The sequence below is a fragment of the Python bivittatus genome, unplaced genomic scaffold (assembly GCF_059951505.1).
Source record: "Python bivittatus isolate LINGU-HERP-01145 unplaced genomic scaffold, Pbiv_v1 ctg000020_np1212, whole genome shotgun sequence".
In the NCBI taxonomy this organism is placed as follows: Eukaryota; Metazoa; Chordata; class Lepidosauria; order Squamata; family Pythonidae; genus Python; species Python bivittatus.
In genome coordinates this window covers 121,331,237-121,357,424 of record NW_028277030.1, presented here as the reverse complement: position 1 = coordinate 121,357,424, position 26,188 = coordinate 121,331,237, and the positions used below count along the sequence as shown (strand labels likewise).

The 26,188-nt window shown below is 39.4% G+C and overlaps 1 protein-coding gene across 2 annotated transcripts in view; it reads left to right on the top strand.

The window, feature by feature from the left end:
• Positions 1-25,195, top strand: part of FBLN7 (fibulin 7) — a 31,505-nt gene extending 6,310 nt beyond the window's left edge. Inside the window, exons 3-8 of one of the 2 annotated variants that reach the window (XM_007426622.3) lie at positions 573-743; positions 6,004-6,129; positions 7,409-7,546; positions 10,642-10,779; positions 15,315-15,453; positions 18,463-25,195. In XM_007426622.3, the coding sequence (XP_007426684.1) occupies positions 573-743; positions 6,004-6,129; positions 7,409-7,546; positions 10,642-10,779; positions 15,315-15,453; positions 18,463-18,835 (1,085 nt within the window). In that variant the 3' untranslated portion in view covers positions 18,836-25,195. The remainder of the gene's footprint in view (positions 1-572; positions 744-6,003; positions 6,130-7,408; positions 7,547-10,641; positions 10,780-15,314; positions 15,454-18,462) is intronic. The other variant, XM_007426623.3, reaches the window with a different exon arrangement.
• The last annotated feature ends 993 nt before the right edge of the window (positions 25,196-26,188 follow it).

Here is a 26,188-nt window from a genome sequence, read left to right as displayed (position 1 = left end):
TCTTTTGTGGAAACATATGAAAACTGCACTGAAGCTCTGAAATAGGCTTAATGTAATTGAAAAAAACGGAATGCTCTCTCCCCAAAAAACTCTTTATCAAGCCTTTTATGCCACACAAAGACAAATGCAAGCTTTCCCAATAGATTCTATTCAAATATCTTGTTGTTTTTATTAATATCTCTAATTCACCAAATAATTGAATTATTGCCAGTTATCCATGATGTTTGGAAATTATGAGTAGAAGTTCAATCCTTCTAGAAGATGCACAGTTTAATTGGTTCATAACTGAATTATGCAAAGTTTTAATGATATGGACAATTTGAGCATCCATAAAATCATCAATTTACAGTAAATGAATTTAAGGTTAGGAAAGATATATATACAGTATATATATATATATATTGTATATGCTGGTATGACTTGTGAGAAAGGTGATGCTTGAGTTTCATTTTGAGATTAGGAAGTCTCATGTACACACAGTAACTCATGTGGTTAGAAGAGATCTATGAATGTTTGTCTTATTCCTTCTGGGACCTACTAACCATCTGTCTTCTGCCAAACTGTGCATGCAGTGTTCTGTCCTACATTAGAAGCCCCAGTGAATGGCAAAAGATTTGGCACCAAGAATTTGATGGATCATGAAGTCCATTTTACCTGTGATCCTGGATTTCAGCTTGTTGGTTCCAGTTCTCGAGTGTGCCAGCCAAATGGCAGCTGGACTGGAGAAGTTCCGCACTGCAAAGGTACTGCCTTGTTATTCATTGGCCTGGGTACAGAAACCTCCCATCTATTTGTCAAAACAAATCTGCACATATACAGCTAGAAGAATGCCATCAAAACAGTCATGCCTATATAAAAAGTTGTCCTAGAAGAATATGCTAAGTTAAGGTCAATCTAGATAAGATCTGAGCTGTGTAGAAGCAATTGATGCAACGCTGTACACATTCATCTTATGTTAATAGTAGCCTGGCAGGGGGTGGGGGGAAATTAACTCTGCAGCTTTAGTGCTAGTGGGAGCAGGAGAGTTGAGTTCTAGAGGGGGAAAAGAGCAGCTTACTGAAGCTGCTATTTTAATTTCAAAGCAAGGAATAGCTCATTGGCATCATTGGAAGCATCATGAAAATGCAAGCAGCAATTTCAGAGAGAAATTGGGGATGGGAAAGACATTGTCAAAAATGTGGAATTTATCTTGACTTTAGCATTTGTGATGATCCTGAAGGAGGAGCTAAGGAATTTGGAGCTCTATTCCCCAGTTCCTTAAAGTGTGTGTATTAGCATGTACTTAAAAGAGATCTGGAAGGCCCCAACCCTCTTAGCCTTCTGGAAGGCTGTGAAGACCTGGCTCTTCCCCAGCTGCTGGATCAAGGTATTAGTTGAACCCAATATATGTGCAGCTGGTTTGTGAGCTTGTGATGGTGCCTCCACTATTATATTATGGTTATTTTTAACTCTGTATTTGTGTTACAAGGTTTTGTTTTATTTTTGTGGAATATTATCAGCTGCCCAGGATTATGTATTCAAGATGGGCAGACATACATTCTCTGAACAAATAATAAAATGACTTTACATAGGCAGTTTATCAATTAAGGTACTTGTATCCCCCTTTTGTACATCTGCTTAAAGCAGCATTCCTCTACATGTTGTGATGTGAACTCCAGGGCTGGCTATGAAGTATGAGAATTGAAGGCCAGTACATCTGGTGGGAATCAAGTTGGGGAAGGCTTTCTTAAAGCAGTAAAAGAGTGTTCTTCATTGGGGATGTCTGCGGTGGTGTGTGTGTGTGAAAAAGTCAAGATGATGTCTGTGACTATGGGATCAAAGCCTTGCCCCTTCAGTATGCCATGTGTGATGTACATAAAAGAGGTGTGTCTTCAACTGCATGCCCGCCATCTTGATTTTTTAAACTCTCCTCACAGATGCCCCAGAAGAAATCTGATCAGTCTGCTCTGTTTTTTGTGTTTCCTGCTTATGTGCGAAAGGTGCTTTTTGCATAATTTGCCTGATCATAGTTCTCTTTACCAAAATCCACGCCAGTCCAACTGGGGAGGTGGCATGGTGCTTGTATTAGCTGACTTTATTCTTTATCTTTTATGGTTTATGTATTTTAATCTTCTGTGTGGCCAGGGCTCTCTTTGATCTCTCTACCCTGTTTTGGCTGATCCAACAACATATGTTGCATGAGCTATTCCATACGTTCCCCTGGGTAATTCTACTAGTTTATCTTTCCTGCTGGCAACACTGTTCAGCTTCAACCAGCATTTTTTTTTTTTTTTTGCCAAATCCTACAGCCCATCAGCTAGGAGAACATCCGTATAATATTTCACCCTAACTTGTGTAATTCAGACATGAGAAAGTGTGATTTATGCAGGTGTTTGGCTTGAACACAATCTGCTTCATCCCAAAGCATGGCTTGAAAAGGGCAAGTAATTATGAATGAAAAAAGACAGTAAATCCTTTTGTTCTGAACTTGCAGAATAAGGATATTGTAACTGCTATAGTTGCTTTTGCCAGTCCAACTTAATACCAGGCATAAGTGCATTGCTAATTACATGTTGGGATACCACTTATTTAAATAAATTAGCATTGCATAAACTCTAGAGCCCCAATTATGAAACTCCTGAACTGATCAGTAATTTCTCACTAATTTAATGTATATTTATACTTAAAGCCTACTGTTCCTTGTCTTCTGTTTATAAAATGTAATTAAGGGGAATAAACTACTATAACCTTTGGTTTCTAAATGCTTTCTTCTTTCTGTCCTTGCTCCTTAGCTTTTAACAGCAGTCTGACAAACAGCTATTACCCAGCTGAAGCTTTTTCCTGTCTTTTGTCTCCAAGCCAGAAAAAAAAAGTAACTTGTTAAGTTTCTGTCTGTCAGACTGCCACTAAAATGCAGGTGTATAAAAAGGAAAACTGAATCTTTAGAATGGTTTTAAAAATGTTCTTTGAAACCCCCGGAATCTGGTGGTTTTTCTATCAAATCTTTTAAGATGGGCACAAAATCAGATAAAGTTTCACAGCAAAGAATGAAGTGTTTTAGCAAAGTCATGTGAAACAATTTAAAAAGGAAAGGAAGGAGTACCAGGTTTTTTGCAGGTGCATAATAGGAAAGAGGAGGGAGCGAGGCTTAGACTGTAATCATCAGCAACCTTCTGAGCTGCTGCCCAATTGTCTCCCCTAGAGGGGTTTTTTTCTTGGAATGTTTTTCTCTGCAACCCCCAGCCTGATCTGGCCCCTTTCTGACTCAATCTTTCTTATGCCACCTTCTCCTCCCACACTAAATTTGGTCCAGTTCTATTTTGTGTTGGAGCTACAGGATCCTGAGCCGTATTGTGTAATTTTCTTCCCATGTTCCATTGGGTGGGAAAGAATAGTACAGATACCTTGCTAGTACAGGTAGTCCCCTGTTTAAGAACGAGTTCCATTCCCAAGGTCTGTCCTTAAGTTGAATTTGTATGTAAGCTGGTACAGTGTTATTGTATAATACTGTATAAGTAGCATTGTGTAATTAACTTGGACCATTGTGTATTTAACTTGAATCATTGTGTATTTAACTCGACTTTTGCTACAGTAGGCTCCATTCTTAACTATGGGTCGTCCGTAAACCAGGCATTCTTAACCCAGGGACTACCTGTATTGGCATTTTTCCCTTCCCGACAGCCTGGGAAAGCTCTTGCTTCTCTACCTAAAATGATACCGCCTCTGAACCAAATGGAAGAATTTGGAGAATTCTGAGAGTTGGGAAAAGTACAAAAATCCTTAGAAAAAATCCAGAAGGGAAGGAAGTTGTTTATTTATTTGCTTTGTTTGTTTCTCTGAAACAAGCTTTACCCTTTTTTCAAGTGAAAAGACTTCCAAGTGCTAATTGTACATGATCAGTAAAATAAGACAGGCCCTGTCTACCACCTCAAAAACTAAAACTAAAGAAAACCAAAAAGCGAGGGGGAGGAAAGGGGGGAAACAATTATAGGCATCCATTCTTGAAAGTTAAATATCTTTTTGGAATGACCAGGGGAACTGAAATTGTTTTCAGACCGGAAGAGCCAGATGCAGCCAGCTTTTCAGTTTAGCTGATTGAATGGCCCTGCTTAGGTCTCATCCAGAGTTAGTCCACAGGTCTCTCTCAGCACTTCCAGCTGCCACAGAATGCTGTCAGGCTGTTTTGAGAGTCCGGTCAATACTGGAGGAGAAGGACTGGAATCACAAACGGGAGTTGGGATGGAAAGGCATTCCCCAGTGCAGTGTTTTGAGACAAGCCCCTCTTCTGTCCTTTGAAACATGGTCTTTTCTTCCTTTCGTCTCAAGCACTGTCCTAGTTTAAAGTGTGTGTCAGGTTAAGGTTGGATGAGATGAACTTGCATATACATCCATACATGTGCCCAGTAAGAGTGGGGCGGGGGGGAGGAGAAGGAGGAGCAATTAGCCTGATGCCTATTTTTTTGTTCTGGTCTGTTTCGTTTAAATTTTCACACGCCCCTTCTTAGTGAGATTAGATTTTTCAGGCCCCTGCACACAGTTTGCACAGCCCAGGCTGTTTGTTTAAAGGAATTCCCATCTCATTGTGCAAAATGCTAATGCGCCATTGAACCTGTGCCTGAGTACTGTGAGAAGGCTTCTTGCAGCCCTCCATTGTGGCTGAAAATATGGAAATGTTGTCTTTAAACAGATGCGACCCACAGTGTTAGCCACTTACCTCTATTCAGAAGAGAGGGAGGAATGAAGACAGCGCTCCATACAGTCTACATAGAATCTTTTTTCATGGTGACTGTTGAGTTATGCAAAAAGGGGTCGGCAGCTGGTTGTGGGCAAGAAATGTTGCCTTTGAAACACCTTAGAGCATTTCTTATAAAGCAGTCCACAGTACCTGCTTCCCCAGGGGGTCAGATGAGAATTTCAACTCAGTGGAAGTTTCAGTGGTATGTGTGGAACCAGAGGGGGGAGTTAAACCCCTTTGAGTGCTTATTCAATAACTTCATGGTTTGGTGACCTCTGATTATTTAGAATATTCTATTAATAGCAGGAGAGTTGACTTTTGGCAGATGCAAAGCTACAGCAAGCCCAGAAGGTATTGATGGCCTCAAGAAATTCCACACCACGCTAATTATTTCAATGCATAACAAGCCCAGGAGAGGTGAAAGGGGGCCTTGGATCAATAGGAACTGAGCAGCCATCTGGCCTGTTCTTTCACAGAAAGGAATTCTGTGGGACTCTGCTCTTTCTTGTAAGATGGTGCCTTCAAGAACTAAATGCAGGCTTTTCGGTCCCCATCTCTTCTCTGCAATTACAGAAGAGCACGAGGGATCACATCTGCAGATGTGTTGTGGTTCCGGGGATCTTTCAGCCCTTTAGAAAAACACCACCACTGTGGAGATGATCCCTGATCCCAGTTACTATGTCGAGAGGGAGATTGAAGCTTCCACTTTGAGTGATGCCAGCAGGACAGGAGTTTGGGTTATAAGCTGAGAGCAAAGGCTCATCTTAGCAGAATGACCAGGAGCTTCCCCCTTGTCCATGTTACAGAATTGGCCTTGATAATTCTGAGGTAAAGTAATAAATATTGCCATTTAAAGCACAGAATCCTCGGTAAGTCCTTGAAGTTCAAGATCCAGAATGATTTAATGTGTACCACTCTTTGCTTCTAAGATGCTTAAAGGGATACTCTGCCCCTTCCCAGTTCCTCAGTGAAGAGAAAGGCTATAACTTCCTACTCTTGCCAGAGGCTGGTGGAACATTCACTCTGCTGAAGATGGTAAGAAGTACGAGTTCCTGAAACTACACCTCACTCCTTCACCTTTTGTGGATTTGTTCAAAAGTACTTGCAGTACACGTGATGATGCACAAAAGCCAATAGAGGGACTACATCACCCCTTCATACCAAATGATTTTGCTTGTGTCTTCCAAGGACAAGTGAAGGTTTTCTATTGGCAACGTTTTATATGCTTACACAATGCAGCTTGTGGAAGAAGCAAATTTTCTAAGTATTTGATTTCCTTCTTTAATCAGATATTAGTATGTGCACAAATCATCTGTGCCAGAATGGAGGAACGTGTACAGAGACAGGTGACCAGTTTCAATGCATTTGTTCACAGGGATGGACCGGTCCCAACTGCCAGTATCGAACCCAGACAGGTTTGTGTTTTGCTGGGGGAGTGAAGGATGGTGGGAATGAAGATTGTGCAAGGCTAAATCAGAGAGATTTGCAGTTCTCAGGATGAACAGACCTGACTGTGTCTCACTTCTCCTTTTATGCACCAGGGAAGATTAGTTATGTGGCAAACAATGGTCAACTCAGATCATAATTAGATGTTTAAATTAGGATTTGCTGCAAAGGGCGTGCTTGTGCTTTCTTCCATTTTTGCAAAAGGAGGAAGGAGTGCGTGGTATGTCTTAGAAGCAAACCTCTCTTTGCATAAATATTGAAACAATTATAAGGAAAAGAAAAGAAGAATAGAAAAATGGTATAAATAGAAACAATGTCAGAAGGAGGAAGAGTTTTTATTTATTATATCCCACTTTTCCTCAAGGCAGCAAAGTGTAGCATTTCCTTCTCAAGTTTTTCTCCACAACAACCCTCCGAAGTTGGATGATGTGAGAATGATTGGCCCAAATTCCCCCAGCAAGCTTCCATCATGGTCTCCCCAGTGCTAGTCCAACACCTTAACCACTACACCACACTGGACCTGATTCACTTTTAAAAAATTGATTCTTACTGAAGAATTTTACACAATAATAAAAGCAGTACAAATTTAAGAAAGAGAAAAAGCATAAAGAAAAATAGTGAATAGATAAAAAAAGGCAAAAGAAAGAAAAAAAGAAAAGTATAAAGAAACAGTTTCCAATCTTTACAGTAGTTACAAATACATTTGTCATCTGTATTCCCTTTTTAAGGTTACATCATAATTCCCTTCTCATATTTTACCCTTTCTAATCATCAAATCCATAAATCAGCAGGTTTTTTTCCCCCATTTTCAGCAAAAAGTCCATAAAGGGTTGTCACTAATGTACTTACTGACTTCTCCCTAATCAACAAATCAATTTTGCCATCTTTGCAAATTCTGTCATCTTCACCAACCATTCCTCCATTGTGGGTATTTCAGAATCTTTCCATCTTTGTGCATATAATAGCCTCACTGCAGTTTCCATGTACAATCTTCCATGAATCTTTTCTAGCTGACTTTCCATAAGTCTAAACAAGAAAAATTCTAGTTTCAACTGTATGTTAATCTTTAAAATTCTTTGTATCACTGTACATATTTGGATCCAGAATTCCAATTCTCAGGTTTCCAAAAAAGAACGCTAGCTGGGGAATTCTGGGAGTTGAAGTCCACACATCTTAAAGCTGCTGAGGTTGAGACACACTGCCCTACTCAGATGTTCTAGAGATAATTTCTTCCTTCTTGTCTTTTAGTACCCCCAGCATGGAGCATAACAAATGACCCAGCTTTCAGTCGCAAGCCACGCTGTGCCCAATTAGATCGAATGCAACACTGCAGTTGTGAAGCAGGCTTCCATATGAGTGGCACTGCAGAAAACAGCATTTGCCAGGGTAAGAGACTGTTTAAACGATACACCTGCACAGTCAAAGTGATGAGTTGTTTCTCCTTCCAGATCAGTTTAACACATTTCAGTGTCAAAATGTAGCTTTGGTGACACTAGTATTTCACCTCTGTATTTCACACTTTGAGATAGTCCTGATTAGGAAACCAAAATCATGAATGCTAATACTACTTTTATTATAAGGTTACAGTAACAGAAACTTGCAAGTCTGAATGAGCCTCTCCCCTTGCTATGTACTGAGCAGACTAGCTTCTGGAAGAAGGAGCATCTTCAGAAAGGCTTCTACTGCTGATTTGACTTATTGGACACATTTGTAGCAGGCAAGATAGTTCTGTAGATAATCAGGCCCTAAGTTATTTTGGATTTTAAGGGTCAATACCAGCACCTTAAACTGAGCTCCAAACTCTTTGAGTAGCCAGTGCAGATCTTTTAGTACAGGCAATTATGTAATCCTTGTATGTGCATTGGGCAGAAGCCTGCCACCATGTTTTTGCACCAAAACTTTGCAATTTTAGGAGACTTTTCACAAGTAGCCTCAAGTAAAGCTCATTGCAGTAGTCAAGACAAGTGTGGATATCTGTCAGTAAGTCCAGCCACCTTAAGAAAGGTCACATTGGTTGTACTGTTCTTAATTGTGTGAACACACTGCTCATCACTCCTCCTAACTACCTGCAATTGCAGTGACAGTGGAAGGTCAAGGTTCATTCCCAAACTGCAAATCTGCTCTTTCTGAGGAACGCAAACCCATCTAGAACAGATTACACCTTAGCCCCAAAATCCAGATTTCATATTATCAACAACACCTCTGTCTTGTCTGGATTTAACTTCAGTTTTTTCTTCCTCATCCAGTCTATTATCAAGATTAGGCAGCATGAAAAAGTCTTGACTGCTTCCTTGAAATTAGAAGATAGGGAGCAGTAAAGCTGGATGACATCAGGATACTTATAGCATCCCACTCCAAAGCTCCAAATAACCACCCCCATTAGTATCATGTAGATATTAAACTGCATAGGAAACAAGATAGAACCACAAGTAATACTACAGGTAAAAGAATGACTTACATGTTGAACTATAGTCCTCCAATACTATTTTCTAGGCACATCCCAACTGGAAAGACCAGAAGCAATGCAAAACAGTGTCCCCAAGGTCCAGCTCTGCCAGATGGCCTAGAAGGATACTATGCTTGATGGTATCAAAAACCACTAAGAGACCCAAAGGAATTAGCTGTACCGCATTCCTGCCATCTAATATCCAGTATAGGGTATCTACCAAGGTAACCCAAATAGTCTCAATATCAAATTCCAGATGAAACTCCCAATAGAAATGGGTCCAGAAAATCAGTTTCATCCAATGCATCACCACTTTCTCAACCATCCAAAAAAAGGAATATTTGAGACTGCTGATTGTTAGAAAGGTCTTCCAGTCAAGGAAATGCTTTATCAATAAAGGTCTTATAACTGCCTCTTTTAAGTTTACAGGAATAAGTCTCATGCTCCAGAATGTATAAAATCTTGCTGCCATGTTAAAATATAATTCATATGAGCTTAATACAAGTTCAGCGACTGCTTCCCTCCCAACCCAGATCAATGATTGTCAAACAAAAGCAAAGATTGTTTTAATCTGACCTTTTGATTTGAATTAAGTGAGAGTGTGAACTGGGAATGAGAAAACATCTCATAATTTGAATTTGCAAACAGAGCCTACCTGACGATTTGTCAAAAGTATTCTGGGCAATGATATCTGCAGCCAGTTGTGATGATACCAAAATGACAACAGGCATGTGGTTACATCATCACACAAATGTCATCATTATACACATGCGTCCTGAAGTTTGATACAAATATGTTAGCTGTGGCATTTGCATGATGACATAATCAGGTTCATGTCATCATTTACCTCCCCTTGCTCCTCTTTGCAGATGCCCATAATCCTGGGCATCCAGAAAATAAATTCACATCTGCATTGAAATCTCCTACTTAATCCAATGTCTGTCTGGCTGAAGTCAGTAACGTAAATCTTCCATGATTGACAGGCAGCTCATAAGCCCCTTATTGTGGGCCCCCAAACATCCTAAAATTATGCTGCAAAAATTTGGTGGTGAATTGCTGAATAACAGGCTTAATTTTTCTACTGTTTTCCCACAAAAGAACAGATGAAATAGATGTAATAAGTCTATCCCAACTATCTTAATTTTTTAAAAACCTAATTCCATAAAAATGATTGTTAAAAGGCATGAACTTTGGGCTCTTGCATCCAGTGATGCTCTTTGGTCAAAATTATTACCCTGAAGCTCTTACAAATAATGCTTACCTCAACATTATTTTTTTTAAAAAGGCAGCTATAAAAAGGTTGCCTGTCCTGAATCATGCGGGTTGATGAACCAAGCCCAGATCCCTAGAGCTGCAGATGCACTCCAGCCATCATAAGGTAGGGACGGCAATGAGAGCAGTTTGCTGGGTTTTCAAGGCATCCTCAAGCCTTGAAAGTTTTCATGCTCTTTTTCATGGTTTGAGAGTTTGTCCCAACAGACTCACATTCTAGGGTCTGCTGTGAACATTCCTGTCCATTCTAGTCTCTAAGAGTATAGAATAAGGTATTGTTTATTTGGTTACTTCAAGTTTGCACTTGGTCATACTCAGTCCTTCTGCTCTTTTTCTTACTGCACATTTTTCTTCCCAGCTCCAGCTTTCAGTGAGTGGTCATACAAGCAAATATTCCTTTAAAAAAATCAAGGTTTACCGACACAACATGTCATTTGGATTGTTAACATCAGGGCCTGGTTACTTCCACAATTTCCATCTTTACTCAGTTTTGCTCTAATTTTTAAAAGCAATAGCTAATGGCTAAATCATGGCTTCACTTATCTCTCCTCCCCCCCCAACACACACACACAAGAGAAATCCAAGAACCATTTTTTTAAAAAATCAATCCACATTGTACATATATTTAGAGCAATATAAATTGCATAACCTGGTATCAGTAGCAGTTATATTCCAGAAACACTTCTCACTCCCCTTGCTAGCCCAGCCATGCAATGATGTTTTTGTTCCTGCAGGAATGTCATGTCAGTTTCTTTCCTGGCAGATGTGAATGAATGTGAAATTTACAAGCTGGAGGGAGCCTCTCGCCTGTGTATGCATGCTTGCATCAACACTCCTGGCTCATACCACTGCTCCTGCCCCCCTGGATACAGGCTCTTCAATGATGGGAAAAGCTGTGAAGGTGAGAGCTTTCCTTTTACTAAGCATGGAACAGATGACATTTTACAGAAGCTAAGTAACTTTTCTTCCTGGGTGTAGGCTTCATGCAGCATTTCATGTCACAAAGAACATGAAATATGTGTGCTAGGATTTGCACCCATAGAAGCTTATCATCATCGCTTTATTTTGCTTTGGCTTAGAACGTTATATGACTTCAGCTACAGTGGCTTGCAAATCATGCTTTATAGTTTAGCATATCATAGGACCCAAGCTAGTAATAGCTTGAGGAACAAATCCTAATTAAAACAAACTTGATGTAATGTTCGTGTGAACCCATCAGTAGGCTTCTTTGCAGTCAGGCTTAAACTATAAACATGTTCCTGGGACTAGGTTCCCTTGAGCTCAATAGGACTTAGTCTAAGTAGACACAGCTAGAATGATGCTGTGAATTGGGTCTATCTTAAGGTCTATGACTTAGGAGAAGAACATAGGAAGAGAAGCATGTTTCTGCTGCTAGTTCTGCTATGACAATACTTGCTTCAACAATACTTACCATTTGAAATACTTCCCCTGATGCCCCCATACTGTAAGGTCTCCAGAATTATTAGCATCATTCTTCAAATAGGGGCTGAAAACCATGTTAGTATGCCTAACATCACTAAGTGAATTGATGATCAAATGAATATGCATGCCAGATATGTTACTTTGATGAATATGTCTCTTTCCTACTGCAATGGAGAACAGTTGGGGGCATTTGTAGAATAATATTTTTAGCAGGACAATCACAAAGAACATATATTCATAAACCTTCTAAAGACACCACACACAGAGACACAAAATAAGAATAAAGACAGCAGCTACCCTACTACTTACAGAGCTAGTAAGAATGGTTTCAGAAGCTGTGGATGGAACTGAGACCCTCTTATATTATGCATTTGGTACCAGTAGAAGAGAATATCTGTAGCTCAGGGTTGAACTGTGAAGTCCTTGATGCTCTCTGAGCTTGGTTGTTTGACTACAGACGTTTCATTACCTGGCTATCATCAAAGCTTGTGAGTGTGGGGTTTTCTCCCTTTTCTATACAGTAGCTATATATAAACAGGGAACAAATGCCACATTTACAAGCCCTGATGATGTTACCTACCCAGATAATGAGAGCACCAAGGACTCCACAATTACGCATTTGGTAGGAATTGTGTCTTCTCCTGTAAGTGTAGTTTGGCTGGAGAGATCAGTGCTTCTGAAAAAAGGCTGAGTGAATGTGCCCCAGCCCTTCTGTTTAAATGTGGGTTGTGACAATATATTGTAACATGTTGGTGCCCAGGTGGGATATAAACCACATCAAGGGTGGGTGAGAGGAGGGTTGCATCGCCCATGAAAACCTTTGATCACACTGAAGCAGCTGCCATCTTGTCTTATTCTTTATCATACTTTGCAGACACCCCTGTACTCCTGCATTTTGATGCTGAATCCATTTTATGTCTAATTAAAATACGAACAGTCTGGGCACCAGATTTCCCACAGATGAGACTGTTTTTTTGCTATCATGTATGTTGTGCCATAATGTGCAATACTAGCTGTGAAAGCTGACAGAAGGATTCCCCTAAACAAAATATTCATTGTAATGCAGTTGAGATATGTGGGAAGGTAAAAAGTAACACTGGGGGTGGTTAGTGACTTGAGGACACTCTCTCTGTCTTTTAACTTTGTATATTTTTGTAAGATTTTTACTGTTTTTTATTGTTTTTATTTGTGAGCCACCTAGAGTCACTTATATAGTGAGATGGGCGGCGTATATATTTGATTCATAAATAAATAAATAGGGTATGGAGGTGAAGTGCCAAGAGCTGCCTCAGCCTGAATAGGGACATTGTGCCCTGAAGTGTGTGCTCTGTGCTCTTGGGCTGCTGTAGAAAATTGCCTTCGAATGATGATAGAAAAAGAATTAATCTTCAGTGTTGATTCAGTTTCTTCACTTAAACGAGTCTTAGAAGAATGGCCTGAATTTAACCAGCTTTAAGTTCGTACCAATCACTTGAGAAAACCATTTTAATTTATATCCTCCTTTCCTTTGTCAAGCATTTTTAGAGCAGGAGCAAAAGATGCCAAATGGACACAGACTGCTAAAAATTGAATTGTGATATGATATATTTTCTGGCACAGAAGTACCTTCAGCTTATGATAAAATAGAGTTTGTTGAGAGATCAGTAAAATGACCCACCGGGTAGAAAAATGAAGAGGGAAAATTTCTTCCCTTTTTATTGTAACACTATACAAGTGCTTGAAATCATCTCATGAAATTGTACAATAAAAGATTCAAGATGGATAAAGGAAATACATATATACATACAAATCAATAAAATGAAGACATTCTCTGCTATAAATCGGTGGTTTAGTATGTTACTTGAGTAACAGAAGCTATGTACATCTGAATATCACTTTCTGGATAACATGAAAAGAAGTGTGTTCCTATGCTGATGTCCTCCAGAAGACATCAGGCTGGCTATTGTGTGAACAAAATGCCAGACTGGCTCTTGTTGTATTCATTCTCTTATGTGTGGAAGATCATCTCATGGTATATTTACATTTTGCATCTTTGATACATAAGATCCAACTGTCTCAATTTACTCTTTTTCCTATGTACATGTATGCATACATGTATACTAAGATTGTGCATGCTTTGAACATTGATTGAGAAGTGCTTCAGACTTCACACCAAGGGAGACTGTGGTAGGTTAAAAAAGTGAAGATGGAATCTGTGACCACACAAAGACCCAACCTTTTTTCATATACATCATGTAGATGACATATGTAAAAATGAGCCAGGCTGCCATCTTGACTGTTTTGATGTGTTCTGCAGATGCCCTTGCTCCACACAAGTTTGAACGTAGCTTCTGCATGAGCTCAGGCTTCTGCATGAGATTAAAAACAACAACAACGCCGTTCTGTATCAGTTCTTAGGAATTCACTTGTTAAACTGTATGTGACTTTTATGGGAGCATTTCCTTTTGTTCAAGCTTGCCCAGAACCCTGAACAAGGGTGCAAGGTCCAAATGACTTCATCCAAATAATTTCTGAAATAGTCACACCCCACATTCATGCACGCACATGTGCACACAATTTTTTGTTGCAGGTACCTTACAGGAAATAGTTAGTCCAAAGGAAATGGTGGATTAAATAAACAAAGAAGATTTTTTAAATGTTAGGTGACTACTCTAGAAAATAAGTCCAGAAAATAGATTGCAAGGCTCAGGTTAGTATCTGTGGACATCAGTGTACCTCCACACAGCACTCTCGGCTTCTACCTCATCTGAATATTTTTACAAGTTATTTTAATTTTAAACCCCATTAAAGAGGAAGCTGGCCTGCTGCAGTGCAAAGCATAGCCGCTGGCACCATCTTTATTCCCAAGAATGTCTTGAATCCATAGCCATTCAACCTAGAATCACCACCCTTTCTGTATTCCCATGACTTCTGATAGATGCTAGTCAGCAGGGCTGTCCTATTAGGCAAAATAGCCTACGGAGAGTTAGGCCTAGGAAAGATCCATTCTTTTGTTTCATGCAGTGCCCATCCTCACTGACTCAACCACCATTCGTAACATCAACTTATATCCAGGAATCAGATGGACTTTGGTGTCTATTTTAAAATGAATTATCTAAACATTTGCATTCATTCACTGACTGACTTTATAATCAGCATGTGGAAGCTACTTCTACATGAAACCAATTCTGCGTGTGGCAGTTGCTCCACACAGTGGTTGAGAATGGCTCCCCAGATGGATTACTTTCACGAGGTAGGGAGAGTTTCCAGTGATACGATTCCTTTGACACTCTTAGGAACATCTGGTGGTTTTGAGACTCTCTCTGGCAATATATAGCTGGCATATGGAAAAGCTATCAAACAGATGTTCCTTCAATCTCTTCTCCCCCCCCCTTTTTTGCAAACAGCACTCTTTGTACATATTTTAAGAAATGAAAACAAGTCAGAGAAAGCCAGTTACTTTGATGATATGCAGCACACTTCAGTAAAAGACTTCAGCAGTTGAACAAGTAGAGGAAGAGACTGTCTAGAGCCTCTCCCCTTCAACTACAGGGAATCTGCGCATACATGCGCATTCCAGACTCCTCTCTTGAACGTAGCTGCTCCTTAGGCATTGGCAGCTGCTTGAAGGCTCTGCTCCAGAGAATTTGCTGTCTAACACTCTGTACTGGCGAGAGGAGAGGAGATTAGCTGCTTGTCCATTCACTCAGAACATGCCCTTCTTTAGGTTTGGGGATGGCAGCCAGTTCTCGGTTTAAAAGCCATAGTCCAGTAGCAGGTCACATGCTTTGCATCCAAAAGGTCTCAGGTTTAGTCTTTGGCAGCTCCAAATAGGACAGTGCAAGAATCCTGCCTGGAATCCAGCCGGTCAGTGTGGATCATGCTGAAATTGATGGACCATTAATTTAACTCTGTATAAGGCAGCTTCTCTGTTTCTGTTTGAATTGACTGTCTGCCAACCCCAAAAGAGTTGAATCCATTCCTCCATCACTCCCTCTTCTGTTGGTCTTGCAGATATAGATGAATGTGCACTCTCACTGCACAGCTGCACTAGGGGAACGACGTGCATTAACACAGGAGGAGGCTTTCAGTGTGTCAAGCCAGAATGTCCCAAGTCCGGTGAAAATGTCAGCTATGTGAAAACATCACCATTGTAAGTATAAAGAGAAATGAGCTTTCCCCAACGTGGTGCCCTTCAGATGAGTTAGATTGCAACTCCAATTGTTCCCAGCAGTATGCGGGAAAAGCTGCTTCCACAACAGAAATTTGCATTAAGCCATGTTTTTTTTTTAAGTGTATATTTTCTGTAAAAACTGACTACCATTATAAAGATACAACAATCTTATGCCCTCTCCCAGTTAATTAATTCAAAGTACCATTATTAAATAGAGGCTTTTAAATGGCGGCTAACCACTTGAAGCTTCTCCACTGGTTGATTTTTCACTGAAGATTTAGCATGAAACTGGCATCATTTATAATTTCCAGTGTGATTTCATGATGTCATAGGTATGTGATTTTGGGGTCTGTAGGTACATTTGGCATTTTTAAAGTGTGACAAAGTAGCTCTCATGCATATGCAGATAATAACAAAAAGTTGCTATTTATTCCACTTTTTAAAGATATGATTTGATTTCACTTTCAGCAGTTCTTCTGAGATTTGTCAGGGCTACAGTTCCTTGAATTAGAAGCTTCCTCCTAATTCATTTCTTTTGAATTAGCTCATTAAACTCAGGGAGGCAGTGAAGGACAGGAAGGCCTGGCGCAATATGGTTCATGGGGTCACGAAGAGTCGGACACGACTTAACGACTGAACAACAACATTAAATAAGAGAAAAATAATTAAAGCAGCCACTTCTCCAGTATCACACAAACATACACAACACATTCAGAACTGATCAGTTAGTCAAAATTCAGGAATATGGCAGTCACAAGTGAACACCTAATAATTATCCAGCCATTTTAAAAGAAAGTAGAAAGAAAGAATGTATGGCTGGATCTCCATGCACTGCATCACTGTATGAACATTCATTTCATTACCTGCCATATCATGATGACCTCTCGTTGTCAGCTGGGTTCTTCAATAACTGAAGAGATAAGGAGGAAATCATTACTGGTCAGAAAATCCACAGAGATTGTGGATTCTGAAATGCCTTGTAAAGCTGAGATCAAAATGAATAACTTGACAGTTAAGCTATTTGTGTTTGTTTGATCATAGACCAGAAAACTTTACAACTTGCATCTCGCATTATTCAGTACAAATATTTTCCCTCCAGTCAGTAAGATTTCTTGTTGTGTTTTCTTTGATATGTGGCCAAAACATATCATGCCTTAATTAGTTATCCTAGCCATGTGGAGAAAATGCAGCTTTGTTTAAGTTTAGACAACATTCTGGGTACAATCCAGCCAGTGCAAAGTACCTTTAAGCCTCATTGATTTTGGTGGGAGAGCTAACCTTATCATTAAACCTTTTGCTTTGGAATCAGTTGGATTTAAAATGACCTAACTCTGACTTCATTTTCCTCTTTTACTTTAATATGTCTGGATAAATCATTACTATCTTAGGAATTCTGTGTTATTAGGCCAGAAACATAATTGTTAATATAACAAGAATTCAAATTTCATGTAATATTGTGGAGGTTGTATTAAATGATTTCAGACAATTTTACTCTGATCTCCTGAAGGAAATCCATGTTTTAGATGGTGCCAGAGAGAAGTGCAAAAGATAGGGAGATGTGTAGCACCCCAGCAGCCATACTAAGATCCTCCAAATTTAGAACCACACAAAAAGGGGGTATTAGAGAGAATTTCCCTGTCTCCATTGCTGTAGTCTTGGTGAATTTGGTAAGCTTCCTAATTCTAAATAGAAAATATTTGAAAGAGGGGAGAACCTTGTGTTCCTTTCAGATAAATACAGAAGTTTGTCCAGCTACTGGTACCCATGTGTCCTTGAAGGAAAGGCCCAATCATATGTTCAAATCTTACCCAAATATAATATATATTACTATATTTTTTATCCCCATCTCAATATTTTATTCTGGTACTGCTGCCACTCCACAGATGGAAATAGTTTTGCACGCATAAATTCCTTCGCTGGATTGGAAACTTTGTAAACAAAGTCTGCTTTTATGCATGCTAATCCAAAGATATAACATCTGGCATAAGTATATTCCCTATTTGCAAAGATCCACATAAAGAGGACTGCGTTTCTATTTTGCTAATATGGGGGGAATGTTATCCCCATTTGTTATTTCCAATGACTAGCTAAATGCAGTGCCCAGTTGCAATAAGACCTTTGACACGTCCATCTATTATGCAACTTTCTGCTCCCCATATGTAACTCTAAAGGAATGTGGAAGCTCTCAGGGGCTACAGAACTCACCATCAAACAAAGCTAGATGAAAAGGAGGGGATAAGGGAAGGAGCAGAAAAAGTTTTAAAAACTATTTTAATTCCTGAACTTTCCTCCTCCTTTTCTGTTTCTCAGCTTTTACGTCCATTTGGGTGGTCCTAATAAAGGTATAAGAGAACCAGTTTGGTGTAGCAGTTAAGGCACTGGGCTAAAAACCAGAAGTCTGAGTTCTAGTCCTGCTTTAGGCACAAAGCCAGCTGGGTGTCTTTGGGCCAGTCACTCTCTCTCAGCTTTAAGAAACAGGCAATGGCAAACCACTTCCAAAATCTTAACTGCAGGAATTAGTCCAGGCAGTCACCAGGAGTCAATAATGACTCGAAGGCACCCCCCCACCCAAATGAGAGCCAGTTTGGTGTAGTGGTTAAGGCACCAGGCTAGAAACCAAGAGACTGTGAGTTCTAGTCCTGCTTTAGGCATGAAGCCAGTTGGGTGACCTTGGGCCAGTCATTCTCTCTCAGCCCTAGGAAGGAGATAATGGCAAATAACTTCTGAAATCTTGCCAAGAAAACTGCAAGGATGTATCTAGCCAGTCACCAGGGTCAAAACTGACTCAAAGGCACCAAAATAATAAAGGTATTATCAAATTATGCATTTTGGATATTTCTTCTTCTTAACCAATATGACTTTTAAAATATAATTGTAGAAGTATCTAATTAACCTCAAGGAATGAAAGGAAATAGAAGTGTTGGGTTCTCTGTATCTTTCCAGGGATCCAAATCTTGTTTTTTTTGTTGACTTTTCTTTCCTTCATAGTCAGTGCGAACGGAACCCATGTCCCATGGACAGCAGATCATGCCATCAAGCCCCCAAGACAATCTCCTTCCATTATCTCCCTCTGCCATCCAATCTCATCACTCCCACTCCTCTCTTCCGCATGGCTACTGCTTCAGCCCCTGGACGGCCTGGTCCTGACAGCCTGCGGTTTGGGATTATAGGAGGCAACAGCCGAGGACATTTTGTGATGCAGCGCTCGGACAGGCAGACAGGGGAACTCATGCTGGTTCAAAGGCTACAAGGGCCTCAGACCATTACGGTGGAGGTTGAGATGTCCGAGTACCTGGACCGCATCTTCCAAGCTAAGCATGTTTCCAAGATTACCATCTTTGTGTCAGTTTATGAGTTTTAAAGGAAGTTGGTTCAGAATGGGAGGAAAAAAAAGTATTCCCAGGCTTTTCATCAGGAACTGTTTCTTTTGTTTAACTGTTGGCTCCCATGCCACAGTCTCCAGAACCAAGAGTGATATCAAGCATGGCTTGGCTTTCTGGGTACTCACCTGCATTAATGTCATCCACTTCTTCTTAGCACTGCTAGCATGTAGCCTTTCTGCTTCTATCCTAACACATCTTTAGATGGCCTGAACTCCTTAGAGGAAGGGGAGAACAGCAGTATAACTTAGTACCAATTATTGTTGCTCCAGCCACACTCTGTAGCCCGTCTAGCTTTGACCCGCCCTTTGTAAGCCAACACAGCATGTTGCACATGTAGACAGCCTGTCCTTAACAAGGCTACCTGCATCCCAGAAGACTTCAACAAAAGGGAATACATGATCCCTCCCTGGACAATGTACATAAGCTACAATATTATTACTGTAGGAGATGTCATTCCCATTTTGTAACATTGCTGTATAGTGTTAAGCATTGACTAGTCTTGGAAAACAGATGCCTATCAATGGAATGAGTATTGACTTGGAGGTAAATCTGATTTTTATCAGACTTCTTTCCTAATAAATTCATGTTGGACTAGACCAGTATTTCTCAACCTTGGCAATTTTAAGAAGTCTGGACTTCAACTCCCAGAATTCCCCAGCCAGCATGTTGAAGTTGAAGTCCAGACATCTCAAAGTTGCCAAGATTGAGAAATACTGGTCTAGACTGCACATTTCTCTAACAGAAGTATTGTACTTCAGGCTCTTAAAGCTTCAAAGAAATGAACATTTACCACAAATTCAATACTTCAGAACTCAAGTTGAATGTTTCCTTTTCTGTCTCTGAAGTACAACTTTCAGCAAGGCTATGAGGAAGCCAATTTTTCAGCCTGGATGATGTACGTCATTTAATACCATATAATACTATAACATTACCAAAATTAGTATTTTTTCACACTACTTTTTGTAATCTAGTAACATGAACTTAGCATGAGTTTGGAAAATACTCGTTTACTTTTATTTGTTAGCCAAGAAAATTAGCAGTATCAGAATGTGTTTGTGACTCCCCCAGTAATTTGTTTCTGCTCCACTATAATGAAAATATTATTTCAAGTATTTTATTTGGGCAAAAAAATGTAGGGGAAAACGCACTTATTAAACACATCTTTGTATTTTTCAATGAATGTTTTAAATTTTCTTTTTTATCTTTAGATATGCCTCTTGGAACTTGTTCACAGAAATGGAGATTTAATAGACAAATTTGTCCATTCAGTCAAATTTATCTTGTTTATTTAGTCTCCAGGCTGGCTTTTCTCTTGCACAAATAAATAAAAAATACTCTCCATAACTACCAAAACCAATTTCAGTAAACTTTTAGAAGTCTGTCTCTCACAGTGTTCCACATTTATCAAACACCAACTTCTAGGATGATTTTCCATCCAGACTGTTGTCCACATAGGAGATCTGGAGGTAGAGTTAACAGTGTGGTTCCCATATACTGTAGAATTTTAGGCTCTGAGTGGCTTTTAGTTTAAATTTCTGATTGGCTGGGAACATATTTTTGCAAGTCAGCTGAGATGGACTGAGAATAAATAAAGTTTAACTCTAAACAAGCAGTAAGTTGCTCAGATAGAAGAGTCAGTGGGACCCTTGCTGGCTCCATGATTGGTGCTGGACTCCAGACTGCATTATCAACTTTTGTCCAAATGCATTGGTGATACCCCAGAGTGAGAAAACTCAGAAGTAGTCCCCTGTGGCTATGCAATGTGAGAGATGTCTGGACCTGTTTGCCAAAATTGCCTGTTTGTGATCACTGACATTTTAATAACTGCAACTGGTTGCCAGATGATCCCTGTTGCCTAGAGTTATTAATCTTTCATTTTGTCTTTGGCTGTTGCTTCTCTTATTTTCTGCTGCAGGCTTTTTCACTGAAGATTTCTAATTCTAACTTAGAATAATGGGTACCCTACTCATATTTCAAAAGCCTCCCTCTCCCCAAAAAACCCACTTACATGATCCCATCTTGCCATCAATCCCTCCTAAAATAACATGATGAAAATCTATAGAAAAGGTTTCTTTCTCAGTTGCCTGGCATATAAATATATAATCAGCTTTGAAGTTACAACTGAAATGGCAGGCTGCTGAAAATAAAGTCACAACAGAGCTACCAGTCAGGACTAGATGGAAAAGTAAATCTGGGCCAACAATACAAAAGGTTTTTTTTTTTTTAAATAAATTGATGTTAGTTCTAGCTCTTTTATCTTCATCCAGCTCCTTTATGGAAAGCTATCTCAAAACATTTACATCACTGAGGTGACTAAGGCATTGGCTAAGAAACCTGAACTAGTGAAGTCACTGGCCCAGAGGACCAAAGGAAACAGAATGTTCCCGCTGGTGATAGACCTGTCTGTATAAGCTTCCCACACATCAGTGGTTCCCATCACAGTCCAGGCCAAATTTTACAAATGGGCCATCATTTCTTTCCAAAGGATTGGCTTAAGATGGTGGCATTTGAAGGTTTACTAGCTAGCTAATTTCCTACACAAGTCAAATCCTAATGCCATACGTGTGTGTGTGTGTGACTCATAAAGGCAGACATAGAAGTGCAAAGTGAGTTGCCCCTGCATGTGTGTGGCCATGAACACAAAGATCTGCTTCTACTCCTTACCACCACTGAAAGGCAGAGGTCCCAAGCCGCCTCTGTTCAAAACCCTCTGGGTCTTCACATCCTAATCCTAATTCTAATCCTACTTCCTGCTTTGTTAGTTCCTACTGCCACCACCTGTTTTCCAGAAGCATGTCACCTGGTATCCATTTGGTACGATTCTCACAATCTGCTGCCTTTCTGGTGATTAAAAAATCAAAATGCAAAAGTTGGAATAATTTATATACTGTTACTTCCTGGCCATATAGCATAGAGAAATGGTGACTGGAAGATTCAGCCCTCCTTCCACCATCCCCAACAACCTTGGGAGAGACACCAATTTCACAGGAGATAAACAAAACAAAATAAAATGAAGTGTTTAAAAACAATGGCATGTAAAACATCTTTTCTAACTTTAAAGATGAATGCAAACATTCCGTATGGAAGAAGCTAAATTACAGAACTGATCAGAACACAATCATACATCACCTTACAAATTAATTAAAAGATAAAGCTAAAAAGGAAATTACAAAAGAAAATATCACTCTATGGACAGACCACCAGGCACTGATTTGCTACAAAAACTGCACTTTCTTCAAGAATCTTTGAGAAACTTCTGGCAAGGTTTCAAGTTACTGTTACACATTACAAGACAGAGAAATATCTCTTCATGAGCATAGCCTGAGATTTGACTGAAAACTGAGATTAAACACACAGTTCTATAACTGATTTAGAAACATAACCTGAGATTTAGCACAACCCAGCAAACAGAGATGAAAGAAGTTAATGCAATTTCCTGGCTCTGTGTTTTATATATTTCTACAAAATAGAAGTCCCCTGAAGCAAATGTTCCTCTGCTTTGATTACTTGGACTTCTCCAGCTTCTTGAAAATTCTAATACATTAATCAGAGGCTTCTGGGGAGATAGAAAATCCTGCTCTTTACCAGCATCTCCCCCTGAGCTTCTGCTGAATTTGACTTTGTTTTAAAACAACCAAATACTTTCTATGTCTAGCAGAGGAAGGGAGTAGTCTGAGTCTGTATATGATAAAGAACCACATCTCACTTGTGGAAACGTGGATTGTCAGTCTATCATATAAACTACATTCGCAGCACGGGTCTTCTCCCAAGCTATAGCTCTTTATCAGCTTCTCTCTCTTTCTCTCTCTGCCTCTTCACCTTTCTCATAGCGAAAAAAAATACCCACCTTTCTGGGCCATTAGTGTCCACTAGTGCACACTCACTCCAAAGCTGGAACAGATTCAGCTTTCATTTAGTTGTATACCCATGTTTGCATGATACCCAGAGAACATTACTCTGAAGATATTAGTCATGATAAAATCAAGTCCACTCAACCTAGGTATCAGCAAACAGACTTGGCCCACATATTGTTCTTGGTCTTCATGTAGTTTGTTGGTTTGGATCAAGCATGTTGTGTAAATCCAAAAACCAATTGAGGTTTATTCAATATATCTTGCTCAAGCAAAACATGATACTTAAGTGAGCTCAGGCCCATTTTTGCAGCCTCCAAAGGCACTAAATATCAGCAAAACTCAGTGACAAATTACAATTTTCAGTGACATGATTTTGCAAGCATCATTTTGTAATAAGCCTTAAAATAAGTATTCTAATCCTTTTGTGGTTTACTGTACATAAATACCTCCATCATTTTAAAAAAGGCAGAAAATTAAGGCTCATTTTTCTGGTGAATTCATTATAACATTGTCATTTACCCACAATCCTTGGAATACTAAAAGTACTTTAAAAATGCTGTTCCCAGTTGCAGAAAGTATCCTGCACTTAGATTAAAGTGAACTGTGATCCCAACAACTATCTCAGTCTTGCGAATGTTCAAATGCATTTCAATCTCCTTCTCCAACTCCTCAGCCATTGTGAATCAAGTATACAACTTTCATTTTGAGAAACAAAATCTGAGAATCAGGCAACTGATGTACTTAATATACATTCACTCTCAGAAATAAAGTGTGAAAGAACATGGTATCGTTGGAATTTCAGATCCTGAAAGTTTGAGTTTCTTTAAATTAGTGAACTTATGCCAGCCCACACCTAGGAAGTGTGCATACATTTGGTATGTTTTTTAATATGTAGGTCACATGAAATATTTATTAAATACTTTATCTGGCTTATCTCCTGTTCTAACATGAGCTATCATGTTAAAATGGAATGCAACCAGTGTAAAGGCAGCCTTTGATCAGTGCTCCATTTATGGAACCATACATTTCTTTAAGGAAATTCCACAAGATGTGGCGTTGGCTACCAGCTTGGCTGGCTTCAAAAAAGGGTTGGACCAATTCATGTAAGTAATGGGGATCAATAGTTATTAACCCTGATGTCAGTGTGACTGTCCCTGAAGGCAAACTGCTGGGAGAATAGTGGGCTTCCTTGTGCAGTCGGCTGGCCACTCTGAGAACGGACTGCTGAACTAGATGGGCCAGAGCTCTGATCCAGCAGGGATTGCTTATAATTTCATTTACAAAAGAATTCACTGTTCTAGCCATCATGGATCAAAAATCATATCACATGATTCACAGATGTGGAGAACAGGCAGAAAAAATATGTTCTCCGGCCCCAAGCATCAATTTTCCTTAGTTCTTCTTTGCCATCTTCCATCTTAAGCCTTTCCAAGATGATATTTCTAACAAGAAAAGCGGAAACTACATAATGATGCTCAGGGTTTGAAAGCCAAGTTTTATAAAGAACAGTTGAAAGAGCTGTATCTGAAGAAAAAAAGATTAAACTGTCCTCAAATATCTAAAGAACTATCATTCAGAAAAGGGAGCAGACTTGTTTTCTGTCACTCCAGAGAATAGAAAATGAGCCAATAATCCTTATTTACAAAGAATAAACAATAAAACTCTCATGCAGAATTCCGATCCATCTGGAGGGACAAAATATTTACATTTATTAATTGCCTCCTTCCTTTTATTGTCTGTTAGATTTTATTGGTGTGTCCCTTTGAGAGGAATTCAAGAGAAGAACAAAAAAGAAAGAATAATAACTCAGTTATGTTTAGGCTTTACATCTTTAAAAAGTCTAAATAAACCATTTATTCTCATTCTTCTTGAATGCTTGCTTAATATTTAGCTTCGGAATGTAATTTCATAATTCATCAGCTTATAGCAAAAGGCCACCACAGCATTCTATTTGTCATGATCCAGCAGGGCCAAGTCATGCATGGAAACAAATTTTCACACCAAATCATTTCATTGCAGGACTCCAGCAATGCATATCCATCGCTAAACAATCGTTCTTGAGAGAGCTAAGGATCTAAAGAAGCTGAATCTAGGCAACTTTATTTGTCCTCCCCACCCACTTTGGGCATAGGTTACAAGCATTAGAGACATGCAGCACTTTGGACGCAATTCCAAAGAGGTGCTTTTAATGAACAAAAGCATGTCTGCAACTCTTAAGGAACCATGTCTTTTCCTGAGATTATACAGCTGCCTCTTCAGTTGCCACATGAAAAGATTTTGCTCTTTAAAGAGTTGAAAATAGGTACTGTATGTTCTGATGTATTTTTCTGGAAGCTTTGGCCTCCAAAACAATGTTAAATCCTATTGAGTATTATATGTGGTGTTTTAAGAATAAGATTCTTATGTCAAGCACCTGGCCCACAATTTTCTCCTGAGCAGAAGGATCAAGGATTCACTTTATGGAGAAATAAACATTCAAGATTACAGGCAACATTGTCTGCTTTCTTCTGGCTTCAAGGGAGGGGGGTCTCTTAAAGGAAGAGCTCTGTATTGTTGTTTAGTTTATATAACATGAGTTGCCTTTTTGCTATCCTTGGTCCTGAAAACTTGTAAAATGTACATCACTTAAATTGCTGACTCAGGTAACCCCATTCTGAGATCAGGCACATATCTGTATAAACCCATACTTGACATTGACACTCAGTTGGCTTTCTCCTTGAAAGCACTTCCCTCCCAGATTGCCTTTGCCTTTAGTAGGAAAGTGATTAAAAGTTGATACTGATATGCAGATTCTAGAAAACTTGCTGCAGAACAGTCCTTCAGGTCACCAGAGGTCTATCCTAAAGCAAATTCTGTGGCTTGCTTGCACTAAAATTATGTGCTCCATCTTCTAGCACTTGTTCCTTGTTTCAGTTATAAGTTGCTGAATTTTGTTACGTTAGGATGCTACCCATATATTGCATTATACTTGTTCTTACGACAGTAATCCTATTCCAATGGTCTGGGGAGAAGTATCATTGAACTTAAATGGGGTTTATTTCTCAGTAGACATATACAGAATGCATTTTGAAAAATGAAGCATCAGGTCATTTCACAATGAGGGCAGCCTTGCTTGAACATCCCTTCACTCTCATTACAGTTGATGTGGGAATTCTACTTTAAGAATTATGGTTTCCCCTCTGATAGACTTCACTATATTATAGGCTAGAACTTCTATGGCTATAGTAGCCTTCTTCAACCTGTCACTGAGAGAATTCTAGGAACACATTCTAGGGAATTCTAGTCCCAACCCATCTGGATGATGCCAGACTGGGTAATTTTGGACCATAGCAAAAAACCCAACCAAACCAAAAGTACCTGGAAGTACAGTGAGTCTGATGTTTGTCACCACTGGAGAGAAGGCAGCTGAATGCTCAAATAAAAATGTTATCAGAAGCCAACTAAATAAGATTTAATACAGCCAGATCTATAGCATCA